Source organism: Pipistrellus hanaki (genome assembly GCF_964339955.1).
Source record: "Pipistrellus hanaki genome assembly, chromosome: 1".
NCBI classification, from domain to species: domain Eukaryota; kingdom Metazoa; phylum Chordata; class Mammalia; order Chiroptera; family Vespertilionidae; genus Pipistrellus; species Pipistrellus hanaki.
The window spans coordinates 189750217-189766941 of record NC_140503.1 but is presented as its reverse complement, the minus strand read 5'-3'; the positions used below and the strand labels follow the sequence as shown (position 1 = coordinate 189766941).

General features: G+C 43.3%; 1 protein-coding gene across 1 annotated transcript in view; it reads left to right on the top strand.

Moving 5' to 3' along the window:
* The first annotated feature begins 2930 nt into the window (after window positions 1-2930).
* PGM2 (phosphoglucomutase 2) overlaps window positions 2931-16725 on the top strand; it is a 32333-nt gene continuing 18538 nt past the window's right edge. Inside the window, exons 1-3 of the mRNA XM_084900917.1 lie at window positions 2931-3080; window positions 8488-8655; window positions 12566-12672. Of these exons, the coding sequence (XP_084757043.1) occupies window positions 2991-3080; window positions 8488-8655; window positions 12566-12672 (365 nt within the window). The 5' untranslated portion in view covers window positions 2931-2990. The remainder of the gene's footprint in view (window positions 3081-8487; window positions 8656-12565; window positions 12673-16725) is intronic.

Below are 16725 nucleotides of genomic sequence, written 5' to 3'. Positions count from 1 at the left end.
AGAGAGTTTTATCCTCATACTTTCTGGTGATGTGGTCAGGTTATCTCTTCTTGTGACAGAGACAGAAACTAAGACACACAGCACTTCAATGACTGCACTCTCCTAAGTGTATTGGCTCATTAGTTCCTGGTCAATTACTGAAACACCTCAGGCAAAAGGACACAGTCATGCCAACTGGTCACCAACCATCTAATGAGAGTCAGTGACTCATTCCCTGAGATCTGGTTGTGACAGGTTGGGGAGAGAAGGGTGAGGGAAGGTATTCTAAAAACTGGGCACCGTGAAGAAGAAAGGGAGAAGTGGAAAGAGGACACTGGGGAAGGGAAACACAAACCAGCCTTGGCAAATTTTTAATGACCAGAAGGCCTAGTGGGAGTTCAAGTGCAAAGAACTATTAAAATGAGTCATGAGGCCAGGCCGGTATGTCTTACAGTTGGTTGAGTGTCGATCCATGAACCAGGAGTTCCCTGGTTCAATTTATGGTCAGGGCACAATGCTGGGGTTGCAAGCTCTATCCCCAGTGGGGGGCATGCAGGAGGCAGCTGATCAATGTTTCTTTCACTTCAATGTTTCTACCTCTCTATCCCCCGTCTTTCTTCGCTCTAAAAAAAAAAAAAATCAACAAAAACATATTTAAAAAATAAAATGAGTGATAAGAGAAAACTAGCCAATTATAGGAATGTGTTTAATAAACATAGCCAAACATAATAGATCTTTACTCTTTTTTTTTTTTTTTCCCACTGAGAAAGAGCATTAAGCTCCAGCTGATCTGCAGAAAGGTTTGCTGTTGGTGAACTTTGGGTTTATGGCCAGTAATGAGCATACTGATAAAGTTTATGGATACATTACGTCTTCTCTCATCAGTCTGAAAATGGGCCCTAGAGCAGAGGTTCCCAAATTTGTTTGTGCCGTAGACCCCTTGCCATGTTTTTCGGTTTTGGGTAGACCCCCTACTTACCTGATATTGATTTTTTTGTAAATTTCTAACTGTAGTGAAGTTTAGTGTTAAAAACTTGAAATAAAAACACATGTTAAGTTTTATACATTTGTTTATTGAATTTAAATTAAAACTACTCAAAATAAAATTTTGTATCTGTTATATAAAATATACATAACATAAAATTTAATAAAAAATAATGTACCTACTTTTCTCCGGCATTCTCAAACAAAATAACACTGATTCACTATAATTTGTATGATAAACTACCAGTTTATATTTTTTTAAATGTTTTCTCAGCACTTTCCTATTCAAGATTCAGGAAACGAATGAACGTATTTTTCTCACATTCATATTTATAGAGTGACGAATTGAACAAGTCGGTGCAAGTTCGCGAAGCTTTGAGACAAAAATTGGCAAGAATGTTTACTGCACGTATGCTTGTAACAAGATGATACTGGTATATCATTATGTGCAGGTTTTTATCCTACAACTTACACAATTTTATAAACATATATAATAAATTTTTTACTTCATAGGTACTTTTATAAATAATTTATATGTTTTTATATTATAAGATAATATGATGTAAGTAAATAGGTACTATCAGTGTATGTTGAGATCCACTATCGTGGACCCCCATTTTCATTTCATGGACCCCCCAATTTTTTTTTCGCTGACATAGACCCCTTGCAGGTTGTCATAGACCCCTGGGGGTCGATATAGACCACTTTGGGAATCACTGCCCTAGAGTATAGTGACCAGCAGTTCATTTTTCTTGGTCGGATTCAGAAACACTAGCTTGTTTGGGAGAAAAGGTTTGCATAAATGTTATACCTTTATACCTCATTGTACTGCGCTTAGCTTTATTGAGCTTCACAAATGATTCATATTTTACAAATCAAAGGCAAGTCCCACCCCCAGCAAGAAGATTATGACTCGCTTTATTGTGAGGCTCACTTTATTGCGGTGGTCTGGAGCCAGGCCTGCAATATCTCCAAAGCACACCTGTATTATTATGACATCCCATCTTCCTTTTTCCTTCATGGATGTAAGGGGACCGTGAAGAGAAAATTATAATGTAGGGAAAATACAAGAGATAGAGAAACATGCTAATGGCATCATGGAGATGCAATCAGCAAGATCCAGACCGTGGGAAAGCTGCAGGACTAATGACTTAGTGTCTTCGACAAACAATTCAGGAGGAAACTGAGGCAGAACCTAGAGATTAAAAGAATCTAAAACATTTATCAACCAATGGCAAAAGTATTTGGTTCCTGATTCAAGCAAATTGTAGAAAGAAGAAAAAGAGAGGCTTCCTAGGTATTTGAAAATCGAACACTACAAGAACATTTAATTATATTAAGGAATTGTTAACTTCAACTTTAAAATTAGCCTGGAATGCCTAGCTGCATGTGATCTGAAGTAGGGCTCACATTCCCTTTTGCTCTTTCCTGTATGGCTATCCGGTGGACCCTGCACCACTCATTGCGGGAAATAAGTCCCGTCCCCTTGCTCCGAAATCAATAAGCTGCACGCGTACAGTTTTGTTTTTAGGCTCTCCATTCTGTTCCATCGCCCATTTTGATGCTCCCATTTTCTTCTTTTACAATACTATTCTCTGTTAGTCTTGACCTTTAGAATATTTTCTCCTTACATTTTAGGGCCCTGAGTTTACCCATCCTTGGATTCCACACCTGGCCCGGTGCCTGGTGCATAGAAGGAACTCAGTGAAGAGTGTCTTATGGATGGGGGTGACCGAAGGACCTTTTCAGGGATGATGGACAGGACCCAGCACTCCCACCACCACCCCATCCTTCTACCACGCCACTGCCCCTAGAGGCGCGCGGGTGAACTGCAAGGGGCGTGCTCACGGTGCAGCGCGTCATTGTCCAGAGGCCCCTCTGGCTCCGCGGTGCCTGCCCCGCCTCCGCCTCCGCCCCGCTCCTCCCTCCCCGCTCCTCCCTCCCCGCCCCGTCCCCGCCTCCGCCTCGCCCCGCCCAGCGGAAGGGCGAGATCGCTGTCTGCTGAGCTCCGCGGTGACTGCGTGGGGATGGCGGCGCCCGCAGCTCCGGGAGGCGGTGACCCCCGCACGGACAGCCTGCTGGACCGGGAGACAGCCCGGTGGCTGCAGTGGGACCAGGTGAGGGCGCCGGGGGCTGGGACCCCGGGGGAGGTGTGGGGTCCTGCCTGCTCCCCGGGAGCGCCCGGGAGAGGGATGGGGTCCTGCCTGCCCCCCGGGCCAGTGCGATGCCTGCGCTCCCTCCCGGCCGCTCCTCCCGCGGGGAGACGGGCGGGCGCGGAGGACGCGGCGGCGGCCCGGCCTCCTCCGCTCGGGCCGGCGTGCTGCACGGGCGGAGTTTGTCCGGAAAGGGTGGCGGGGGCAAAACCAGCAGCCGCCGGGCCCGGGCTGCAGGATGTCAGGGAGAGAGCGGCGGCCCGAACCCGAACCCGGCCTCCCAGGGCTTGTCTGATTGAGGACTGCACGCGTCCCTACCCCCGCCCGCCCGCTCGTCCTCTGCTATGGGGGCTGGACCCCCCACCTCCCAGAATCGGTCCGTCCCGCGGGTTCCTTTGGCTCCTGGGAACTTCGCAGACCGGCCTTCCCATCCACCTCGCCCAGGTGCTTTGTTGCAAACCTGGGTCCGCCCCGTTGGGCCCGCCTGACTTCAGGCATCTTTCTTAGGTCGCTGATGGGAGGGAATCCCTTGGACACAGCTCTCCTAGTTCTGTTCCCTCTCTCAGATGCTGGAGCAGAGAGGGAAGCCAGCTTCAAGACATGCCCCCTCCCTCTCTCCTCTCTCACTGGAGTCTCCACTTCCGACTTGTTGCTTCCTGCCGGCTATTTGTGCTCTTGGGATGTGCAGCTGCTCACTTTGCTGACCTTGTTTCTCACGTTGTCACTCCTGTTTCCAATCCGAACTTGCATGTGATGCCAGGGGAGGGAAAACATTCAAACCTGTGAAGGATTTCTGTGAGTTTCTTTGAGCCAAACTGTTAACAATCGCCGGGAAGCAAAATCTCAACAGACTGAGATAATGCTCCGGAGAATGGCAGGCAGATTTGCCCCTTATTTTATACATTGCAATCGAAGGAGGAGTAAGTGGGTTGCATGAAATCCATTGGTGATAGACTAGGGGAGGTGGGAGATAGCAAAGCTGGGAAACCTGGGATTGGATAAAAAGAAAAATAATGGACATATACTTCTTTTACATAGGTGGATACAGGGTAGTTAACTGTCAATAATTCAGTAACAGTGAAGGGATTTGTGGTCTACGCAGAGCTGGGCCTGTGTTTGAGGCGTCCAAAAGGAAAATTACTTTGACATTTCAAGAATATGTTATAGTAGACACAAAAAAAGACAATAGACAGGCTTTATTAAGGTCAAGATTGACCTTTGTCAGGGAAGGAACCTGCCTAGGACATGAGTATCCACCATAAATGGCTTTTAGTTAAAAAGTTTTCATTTCAGACCATCCTCTGGTTAGTTTAGGTCTCTACGATTATAAGGCCTCCCCCGAGCTGTTGTGGTTTAGTATGTGGCCCCTTTTCGTCCACAGCGGCTTGGGTAGAGAGGCCTTCCCTGGCTCCTGAGGGCAAATTATGTCTCCCTAATATGCTCCCTACACAGACTGTTCTCCTTCACAGCTCTTACTGGGATTGGTCAAACAAACAAAAACAACTTATTTGTAGGTTTATTTGTTTAATGTCTGTCTCCAGGGCTGACTTCAAGGGCCTGCGATCTGATGGGGTTTGCACACTCATTAGTCAGGGCAATAGTCGGCAAACTCATCAGTCAACAGAGCCAAATATCAACAGTACAACGATTGAAATGTCTTTTTTTTTTAAAATATATTTTATTGATTTTGTTCAGAGAGGAAGGGAGAGAGATAGAGAGCTAGAAACATTGATGAGAGAGAGTCATCGATCAGCCGCCTCTTGCACACCCCCTACTGGGGATATGCCGGCAACCAAGGTACATGCCCTTGACCGGAATCGAACCCAGGACCTTTCAGTCCCCAAGCTGACGCTCTATCCATTGAGCCAAACCGGTCTCCGCTTGAAATGTCTTTTGAGAGCCGAAAACAGACTTCTACGCATGAGCCACGAAGTTTCAACCGCACAGTAGTGCACACCCACATGTGGTATTTTGTGGAAGAGCCACACTCAAGGGGCCAAAGAGCCGCAGTTTGCTGACTACTGATCTAGGCGGTCCCACCACTTGTTTAAACACTCTGCTGTCCTGTCTTGAAATTCTTAACAATTGTTGAATGAGGGGTCCCGTTTTTCATTTTGCACTGCACTCCAACGAGTCATATAGCAAGGCCTGCACAGTGCAGATGGCAGAGAAGATAAGGTTTCCCCCGCTCTCCGAACGTAGGGGTTTCCTGTGAAATCTTGGGTAAGCTCAATGGCCGAAACGCCAAAAAGCAATCACCATTAATGTACATGGAAAATATTTTCAGCATCTCAGACCCCAAAAATAATGTACCAAGTGATACCAAATAACACCTAAAGCTTGAAATACCCGGAACATATGGTAAAAGCAGGAACGACGTTGTAAATAGACACCACGCTCTGTACACTTGTCAATCCAGTCAAGCAGCAGACTTCCCGTTTTACCCACCGAGGAAAGGACCCCTCTGCGACCAGCAGCACTGACAGGAGCAGCGGCAGCCCTCAGGGTTCTCTGCCTGCAGAGAGTGTGAGTGGTGACGCAGGCAAGGTCAGCACACACACAGGGTCTTCATTTCATCCATCACGGTCAAAACGCTCAATTACGTACAGTTTTACGCTAAGCCTAACCCCACCTCTGAGCTCTTCGGCTTTTCTGATTCCTTAGGACACATCTCGCTGAGGGAGGCGCAGAATAAACCGGGATAAAAGCACAGGTGCTCGCAGACACAGCTCACAGCCCTGGCGGCCTGAGGCTGAGATGCTGAGTGTCGGGGAGGAGTTTGGTGCGGCCACTGTCGCTGCCTCTGTCACGGCTGCTACCAAACAAATGCTGACGGCTGCTTTCCCTTTTCACCTTTTTTCTTTTTAAAAATATATTTTATTGATTTTTTATAGAAAGGAAGAGAGAGGGATAGAGAGCTAGAAACATCGATGAGAGAGTAACACTGATTAGCTGCCTCTTGCACACCTCCCACTGGGGATGTGCCCGCAACCAAGGTACTTGCCCTGGACCGGAATCGAACCTGAGACTCTTCAGTCCACATGCCGACGCTCTATCCACTGAACCAAACCGGTTTCGGCAATAGCCAAACCGGTTTCGGCAGCAGGCTAATTTTTAAGTTGATAATTTGGTCTGGCCCATGAATGATGTTATAAATATCCACATGGCCCTTGGCAGGAAAAAGTTTCCCACCCCTGGTATAGAGAGAGAGAGTACCTCCCTGGGTACAAGTGAGGGGATGTCCTTTTCAGTTTTTAGTTTCTGCCCTTTCTGTTCTTTCCTCTTCCAGCTTCCTGTTTGGCTGGAGACAGGCAGCAAGGGGGAACTTCCTGCTGGCTAAAAGTCTGAGCCCCCAGGGCGGCAGGTCACCCTGCATTTTCACTCAGCCTTCACCACTTTTTCAGCTTTGGTCCCTCCCACTGCTGACTCTCAGCTCTGTTGTCCTCTTGACTTTTATTCTCTCGGCCTGATTTGGTTTCTCTCAGGCTATTGGTCTTTGATGGATACGAAAGGCCAATCTGGATTTTCCACATTGGTACTGAGAATCACCAGATATTGGGTGTGGCCTTGAAGTTCCTGTTTTCTCATTGGCTTGGCAAATATTGATTGTACCTCTTTTATGTTCCTCACCTGAGCCCTTCATGGAGGCATCTGCCAATCTGACTGGTCAGATTGTGCTTTGTGGTCAGTGGTTATTGCTTTTAGCCCAAAAGATGGGCTTTTACTGCATTCCTTGCGAATCTGGAATAGCCTGGAAATGTGGGCTTAATTCCAGAAGGCCAAGGGTTTACTGCAATAGCATTTCAAAGTTTAATTACGTGGCCACATCTTGCCTGCATGTTTGTCTGAGATGATGACCGTAAATAGGAATAAAGTACCTACTTCATTATTCTGGTGAATTCTTAATTTAAAATGTCTGATGCGGAATTAATGTGACTGCCACTTAACATTTTCTGCAACTGTTATACAAAGAAAACAGGGCCGCGTAAGATGAACTGGACTGATTCGTGTGAATGTCTTATTTGAAGCAGTGGATGTAATAGAAAAAGCACAAAATTCTTGCTTATCAGGCAGTTTAAGCAAGTCTGTTAATCTCTCAGGTGTCTCTATCTGTAAAATGGGGGTTTTGTTATTTGTCTGCTTCTTGAAGTCATTACAAGATTCAAATTTGACCAGGTATGTGAAATCTTTGTACAAGTGATTAACACTATAAAAATAAGGTTTTGACTTGAATTGTATAATCTTTCACTCTCTGGAAAAATTTGAAGACATTAGGGAAGAAAAGGGACATTTGATTACAACTAAGTGTCAGACAGAGAAAGATGTTTTACATTACTTTAATGAATTTGGTGTAAACCACCTCAAAACCATTTTGTAAAGAACATTCTAGACTGTTTGCCCAAGTGAATAGACTTGGTGAGTGGTGGTGTGACTAAGATTACATTCCGGTGTTTGACTCCAAAACCTATAAGTTCATTCCATTTTTCCCAAATTGCTTGCTGTGGTAGGAAAGAAAACAATACTTACATTATAAAAGGAAAGACTAAATACTCTATATTTCTATTCTAAAACTAAATATATATTGCTTATTAACCACAATATCACTCTAAATTTAAAAAAAACTGGCTTTGTATAACCAAAGCATTAAAATACTGGAAAACCTATATATAATATACTAGAGGCCCCGTGCACAAAATTTGTGCACAGGTAGGGTCCCTACCGGCTGCCAGCTGCCAGCTGGGGCCTTCCTTCATTCTGCACTGCCCCCTGATGGTCAGCACACATCATAGTGAGCGATTGAACTCCCAGTTGGTCGAACTTCCAAGGGGAGACTTTACAAATTAGGCTTTTGTATATATTGCCGGGGTGCTTCTCAGCATCTACAAGGGTTCAAGGAATCTGGAAAAGGGGCTGTGTATAAATTAAAGAAGAGACTAGATATGAAATAAAAATTTGGACTACATGGGGGAGCCAGATGGAGTTTAGCTTTAGTGACTAAGTTCTCCGAATCTCTGCACACAGGGCTTTTTATTCACACGTCTTGCCCTCTAGCAAAGCAGATATACATATCAAAGGTAAAGCTTTGTAAACAGTTAAGAGATTATTAGGTTAGGGCAACTGCCCTCAGCTGTCTGCAGCAGCCAATAATATTTGCAAATCTTCAGCCCTGTTGAAGCTGTCCATCAGCCTGATGAATTTCTCGAATTTATTATGCTAACTACTGGAATTTGCTTCCAGCAATACATATTTATATAGATAGATAGATTCCTCCCCCAGGGTAGAATTGTTGTGGTTTTTTTTTATTTTTATATTTCAGACTTTTTGTTGTTATTCCCCTGGCAATATCAGTGTATACCTTTGTGTTTTGCAGAATCCTTTAACTTTGGAGTCAGTGAAACAGCTAATTGCAGAAGGCAATAAAGAAGAGCTACAGAAATGTTTCGGGGCTCGCATGGAGTTCGGGACAGCCGGCCTCCGAGCCGCTATGGGAGCTGGAGTCGCTCGTATGAACAACTTGACCATCATCCAGACTACACAGGTACCACATTTTTATAATTTTAGTTATTCTTACTATACCCCCAGCGTCAAAAGGTAAACTGAGGCATAATAAACATTTTTAAGTCTATCTGAGCAAAAATCTATTCAAATTGGGTAGTATCCAACTACTGGAAATGGTTAGAAGCCTCCACTGACTTGAGCTAGGACACTAAGTGTATATCCTATATAATAAAAGGCTAATAGTATGTAAATTGTTCCCTTGACCAGGAGTTTGACCAGCAGGCAGGCTGGCCAACTGCCCATGTCCCCTGACCAGGCTGGCTGGACCCTGCCCCCATGCATGAATTCATGCACCGGGCCTCTAATATATATATGCTGTGGTCAGAGTGGCCAGATTATTATGCGTTCAGAGATCATAATAATCTGGCCACTCGGTGTAGAGTCTTCTCTCCTGCATTCATCTCTAGTTTCTAGGAATTATGCAATCAAGCCCCAGAAAAGTCTTAGGACCTATCTCATACCTCCTCTTCCCTAGAGGAATTGGTCTCTCCTGGGTCTAGATGCTGTGATAGCTAAGAAGCCCACAACACTAAGATGCGAGCATAGCCCTTAAAGGTCATCTCTTACAATCAGCTACCCTTTGGGATAACATCCCCATAGTCCCCACCACTCCAAAGTGGTCACCTAGCCTACACTGGAACACTTACTACAGGAGACAAGGATGTGAAGAGTTGAGACAACATTAGGAATGGTTTCCATTAGGGGACCAGGATTCCCAGTTCAGACACCACAAGCTTCCACTCCCAGCCTTGGTAGGTGACCGAACATGATGTTCTGGCTTTCCCTGTGGCCTCTGCACCCTGCCTGCTGCTCTCTGCTGTGGGCTCTCTTCATGGTGCCCTCAGATTCATCTGGTTGGATTTAAGAAGCATATACATGTGAGTCGGGAACACCCCAACGGGAAACAGGACAGAGACTGGAGGGAAATTTTTGTATTTTTTGCCTCATTAGTTGAGGTTGCAATTTCCTCTTAGGTTACTTAACTGAGCGGTGGGACATGAATGATGGGGAACTGACGGTCTTCTGAAATAGCCATTCTGTCTTTGGAGAATGGTTGTCATCAAAGGAGGGTTTCAATATTTTGAGTCAAAAACCTGTCTTTCGGTAGTTTTTTCATATTGGTCACCGTTGGACCTTTTGAAGCCAGACAAAGTTTATTTCTTGTGTCCTAGGGTAACATTTCAATTGGGAAACTTCCTTCATTCCACTTCGAAAATTCTCTTAGCCATGCTCTCAGGTTCTCAGTCTCTGCAGGTTCCAGAGTCACTGAGTGATTTGGAGATGTGAGGATTGTGGACCAAGGCTTTTTGCCTCCTTGAACTTTGGGATCACAGCAGTTGGCCAGAAGGGGGAGAGGGTGCTTTCCCTGTTGTAAGCTTTGGATTGTGAGCATCAGTGCTTTCTGGGGAACCCACAAAACCAACACACATGTGTCCTTCTCCCTTTGTATCACTTGGCCTCAGAATGTATGCCCAACGCAATGTTTTTGTCCGGGAAAAACTAAAGGCGTGCTAGATGGGCGATGCTCTGGCAACAAAGCCAGGAATATCCTCCTTCCCGAAAGTGACTTCCTTCGGCCAAAGTGAAATCAGTGATATGAACCATCATTATTACCCGATCAACCTTTGTTCTCAGATAAAACCTGTTTTATCCAATATTCTGAACCTGTTGAATTCAAAGGTCACTGTTTTGTGATCTTTCGTATCTCAGATTGAAGTGATGTTCTTGCACCCCCTGGGATACAGGAATTGTGTGTTTTATCATTTCTAGGCAAGTGTTCGAGCCTGCATACCTGCATACTTTTTATTTGTCTAATTGGCTATGTCATGTATTTGGACTGACATGGCCTCCTTAAGACCTCTGCCTAATTAAAAACAATATTTAGATTAGTCATTGGTCAAAATCTTATTAAATGTATTGAGTCCCTTTGACTTGCTGCTGGTACAGAGCAAGTAGAAATATCTGAAACACCCCCCCTGTCCTCAGGCACTTAGAGCTAACGTAAAAGAAGAAATGTAGGCTTTAAAGGAAAATATTAGGTCTAGTAATAATTAATGTCGTTTTCTAATACCTTTTTTTAAATCGAATTTATTTAAACAATACAACAAAATTTAATCAACAATATAGTTGCCGTTGTTTTCTACTACTTGTGCCCAACGCTCAGGAAGCATTTTAATCCCTCTGTTGTAAAATTCTTGTGATTTTGATGCAAAAAATTCGGTCAATGCATTTTTGAGGCATTCTTCATTATTAAATTTTTTTCCAAGAAGAAAGTTTTGCAAAGAACGAAACAAATGGTAATTGGAAGGGGCAATATCAGGAGAATATACAGGTTGAAGGAGAACTTCCCATTCCAACTGGCGCAGTTTTTTAGCAGTGGTTCTTGCAGTATGCAGTCGTGCGTTATCGTGGTGAAGAATTACGCCCTTCCGATTAATCAGCGCGGGTTCTTTTTCTCTTAAAGCTTGGGCTAACCTTTCCAATTGGGCACTATACACTGCACTTGTAATGGTTTGGTTAGATGGTAAAAGTTCATAATGAAGAATTCCTTTAAAATTCCACCAAACACACAACATCACTTTTTCGCATGCAAGTCAGGTTTTGGCGTGGGCTGCGGAGCCTCATTTTTGTCCAACCATTGAGGCCGCCTTTTCAAAGTAACATACAGCACCCATTCTTCATCTCCGGTAACAATTTGCTCTTAAAACGGCAAACGGTTTTGACGAGAGAGGAGCGAACTGCAAATTGTGACTCTTTGATTACGGTTGTTGTCGGTCAACTCATGAGGAACCCATTTTCCAAACTTTTGGACTTTGCCAAGTGCACGCAATTGATTGGAAATTGTTTTTTGTGAACAGTTTAAAGTTGTCGCAAGCTCTTGTTGGGTAATTTGAGGATTTTGCACCAAAAGAGCTTGAAGAGCTTCTTGATCAAAATTGGACACACGGCCTCGACCACTCTTGTCATCTAACGAAAAATTTCCCTCGTGAAATTTCTCAAACCAACGCTGGCATTTTCTGGCACTAACTGCATCTTGACCAAGAGCACTACAGATGTTTTTTGCAGCCTCACTTGCTTTTCTTCCTAATTGGAACTCGTAAAGCATGCAGTGCCGAATATGCTCTTCATCCGCCATCTTCTTAGCCCTAGTTTTGCAACAAAAACCAAACCAAACACAAACTTTTTCAAGCAAAACTTGTTAATTGCACTTCACACGTTCTGTAGATACCACGTGTTTGAAGGTTATGTCAATACAAGTCAACGCCAAGCAAGATTTTAAACGAATGTTTAAAAACGACATTAATTATTACTAGACCCGATAAAAATAAAAATAGTGCTTCTATCAGCTACACATAGTGCTTTCTTGGTTTTAGATTCTCAGCACTTGGAAAATTTTAACTTGTTTCACAAAAAAGGAAACAGGCACCAGGAGGTTAAGAAACTTGTCATTTGCTTGTAGGTGGCAGAGTGGAGTCCAAACGCATAGACACTGTGCTTTTAACCCAGCACTGAACCCCTCTAACCAAACCTGGGCAGCAAACCCAGGCTCTGCTACTCTTGTTCCTGGGCAAGTCGCTGAGCATCTCTTAGCCTTAGTTTTCCCACCTGAAAAATGGGACTTCTTGGCAAAGTTGATCTAGGGCTAGCGATGTTAGATATTAAGTGTCAGCAAGCATATAGATCAACCATAAATTAAGCTTTTGTTTTCCTTTTTTCAGTTTTTTTAATTGCTGAGGGGTTTCTTCCCTCTCTGCTACAATGCTGTCTTCTGGAAATAAAGAAAAATTGACCAATTTATCATACACATGATATGTTAAAACATATATATATTGTGTATATATACACACACATATACTCTTTTAATCCATGGCGTATTTTTTTTATTTTAGGGATTTTGCAGATACCTGGAAAAACAATTCAGTGACCTGAAGCAAAGAGGTGTCGTGATCAGCTTTGATGCCCGAGCTCACCCAGCAAGTGGAAGCAGCAGCAGAAGGTATTTAAAGATGATTATGCTGGAGGACTAAGAAGGCTGAGTCTGATGAAATAAGACTCTGTTGAAACAATCCTCCTAGAAAAAAAGGGTTGGAGAAAGCAGCCCTTATTGGAGAATATCACAGGGTTGACTGAACTACCCAACATTTTACAAACAAAATATTTGTGAACGTATTTCTTTGTAGTGACTCTGTGGTTTTATTTTTAATCATCATTTCAATAGCTTGCTTTTAAAAAAATTCTGTCAGCTATATTGCTTAACTGCAGAAATGATGGGTAAATTCTGTTTGCAACTTTTAAGAATTCTATTTTTTTGTTTGGGTTAAGAAAATGAAATTATTTTGACAATTTAGAATTTTTTTTTAAATATATATTTTATTGACTTTTTACAGAGAGGAAGAGAGGGATAGAGAGTTAGAAACATCGATGAGAGAGAATCATCAATCAGCTGCCTCCTGCACACCCCGTACTGGGGATGTGCCCGTCACCAAGGTACATGCCCTTGACCGGAATCGAACCTGGGACCTTTCAGTTCGCAGGCCGACACTCTATCCACTGAGCCACAACGGTTTTTGGCTACAATTTAGAATTTAATACCTGTCTGAAAGAATTTTTTTTTTTTTTTTTTTAAAGTGGCAACCTTATTTCTCCTCACTTCCTTATTATTATGTAATTTTTTCCTTCTACTACTCATAAGCTTCCTGATCTCCTTCCATTCTTGCATGCCCATTTCAAGCTTTATTCTTATAACATTCCCAGGCAATAGGAGTCTTTGTTATGTAGCTATAGGAAGATGATGATGACGATGGTGATGATAATGTGATGATGGTGGTAATAATGGTGGTGGTGATTATGATGATGATGACGATGATGATAGTAATGGTGATGACAATTGATGATGGTGGTAATAATGGTAGTGGTGATTATGATGATGGTAATGATGATGATGATGATGGTCATGGTCATGATGATGAGTGTGATGGTGGTGATGGTGATGGAGTAGTGATGATAGGACAGCCATCATTTGAGTGCTGAATTTGAGCTAGACACTTAAGTATTACTCATTTAATCCTCACAACAACCTTTACGGCATGTACTTTTATCTCTGCTCTAAGATCATAAAGTGAAAGAAGAAGCCACAATTTAAACATAAGAAGGCTGGCGCCAGGAGTTGGCAAACTTTTTCTCTAAAGGGCAAATAATAAACATCTTATACCTTGTGGGTCGTACACTCTCTTTCACAACCACAGATTCTGCCACGTATCACAAAAATAGCCATGGACGGCACATAACTGAATGGGCATGCCCATGTTCCAGTAAAAACCTATTTACAAAATGAGCTGTAGTTGCCAATCCCTGTTCTTCTTAACCATGCAGTGTGACTTTTTTTTTTTTTTATCTTAAATACTTCTCCTACTAAGATTTTTTTTTGAAATATATTTTATTGAATTTTTATAGAGAGGAAGGGAGAAGGATAGAGAGCTAGAAACATCGATGAGAGAGAATCATTGACCAGCTGCATCCTGCACGCTCCCTACTGGGGATGTGCCCGCAACCAATGTACATGCCCTTGACCGAAATCGAACCCGGAACCTTTCAGTTCGCAGGCCGACGCTCTATCCTCTGAGTCAAACCGGTTTCTGCCTAGTAAGAATTTTTTAACCACTTCAGAGTATAAGTATTAATATTTCTTGGATTGGAAGAACACACAGATACTTAATATTAATGAAATTCTCATGAACTCTACAATGCTGTTTGAGGTCAGAGTCCTAATCTTCGCCTTTCCAGAACTTGTAGCCTAAGAGAGAAGCATTAATGGGGACAAATGTGTGGCTGTGAGGAAGGGAACACGGTCAGGGCCAAGGACTAGATGACATCAGATTGAACTCAGGATGACCTAAGGCTTTTGATCTTCAATTGCAGGCTCAAAAAAGTGATTTTTTCCCCCCTCCCAACAAAGCAAGAGAGAAGTCGTAGCTCTCAGGGACAGATGCACATGGATTACATTTCCAAGAGAATGATGTTGTACAAACCAGAATAACAGTTTGTCACTTTCCAGTTCATGAACGTACCCTTAGAATTAGGTCACTCGCATGCTTTACTGGCCCCAGGGGCAGCTCACATCCCCCAGCCAGAGCAGGTACAGTATATGTGGCTAATTCTGCTCGTTTGGCTTCTCAGATTTCTTCATTTCAGGCTGACTATCCTGTTTCTGGTTGACACATTCTTTAGATGTGTTAACAGTGTCAACTAAAGTACAGGTATTTCTTGCTTTGGCCTTGGAGCCACATTATTTTCAAGAAGTAATTGATGTTATTAATTCTACTTAAGTTTATGGTTCAGGTTTCAGAGTGGGATGCGATGGGATTGGATGAGAAGGGCTAGAGCTCAGGGCTACAACAGGTAAGCATTTAGAGATTGTAGCCTCAATATTAAACATGGGAAAGGACTCAGGATCAGGCAATGGAATCTTCTTAACGAGTTGGGTACTATGGTAGTCACAGAATTTTACCTAAGGAAATGTTTATTCATTAATCTTTCAATTTTAAATGGTGGGTGGGGAACTGTTAAGCATATGCAGAGAACACATTGAATTTTTTTGTGCACATTTGTATCTTAGTTCATATGTCTATATATATAAAAGCCTAAGGAACCATCGCCACTGAATGGATGATGATGGGTGTTAGTGAGGGGCGACCAAATGACCAAACAGCAGGCTGCATGGGGCAACCAGACCTGCGGGAGACAGGCAGGTGAGCAGTTAGGAGTCAATGGTCCCGGATTGTGAAAGGGCCTAAACCGGCAGTCAGACATCCCCTTAGGGATTTCATATTGGAGAGGGTGCAGGCTGGGCTGAGGGGACAATAATCATTTATACAGGGTGGGGCAAAAGTAGGTTTACAGTGGTTTGTATGGAAAAAATATGCAATAATTAATAATGATACAAGAATAAACTCAGTTAAACATACAGTGGTGTGTGTTGAGTGTCTCTTTTGCCAACTTCAAGAAGGTGCCTTTAAAATCAGTCTGAATGTTTCGTGACTTCCTTGCCATTCATTCTAGGAAATACAGTTCAGATTTAATTCAGATTTTTATTAAACTTGGTTTTGATGAATTTTTCTATTTTTCTGACTTTCTCCTATGAAGAGACCTTCTTCTCCTGTCAAAATCATTCTGTATTACTCTTGATCTTAGGAATTGTCACTACAGAGGTCTCTTGTGCCCCAGCCAGCTCCCGGAATTTGGGAAGAGAATGAACGATCGGGTTCATTCTGTAATGTAGAATGTTGTTCACTGGAAGTAAATTGCTCATTTATTGAGGTAGCATATTTTACTCCAAGCATGAATTAAGACTCGATGCCCTATGTCCTGCCCTAAGCCAGTAGCTGTAGAAGTTAAGAAAAATGTCAGTGACATTTAAGTCTTGTAAGGCTGAATGAAGCTAAGGTGTCTATATGTCATATACATATATGTCACATACATATATATGACACACACACACATATGCCAATAAGATACCATGTAATTAAATGGTAGTCTGCATGGGCTACACTGGATTGTGATAGCTCTACGTTAGAGTTTCCCAGTCTCTGCACTATTGACATGTGACTTCACCCGGGGACAGATAAATCTGTTGTGGGGGACCGAATGAAGCTAAGATGCAGGGTGTGTATTGGCATCCCTTACGAATACCCACCAACTCCCAGTAGAACCTTATTCCTACCCCCCGTGACAATCAGAAGCGTCCTCAGACATTTCAGAATCCCCATGGGACAGAACCTCTCTTGGCCAAGAACCACCGAGGTAGACCAGGAGTCCAAAGACTCGGGTGTAGGCCTGGCTCAGCTGCTAAGTGTCTGTTGGCACCTGGGACAAGTTATCTGGCCTTTCTCAGCTCTCGTCCCATTTCTGTGAAACAGGTACACAAGTAAAAGGTTCCTCCAGCTCTAGTATTCTATGCCAGTGGAAATTTATTAAGGTTTTTCTTGCTCTGGCTGCTATGCTCAATCCAGAGAAGTGGCCAGGCCTTCATTTGCTTCTTCACTGCCACCTA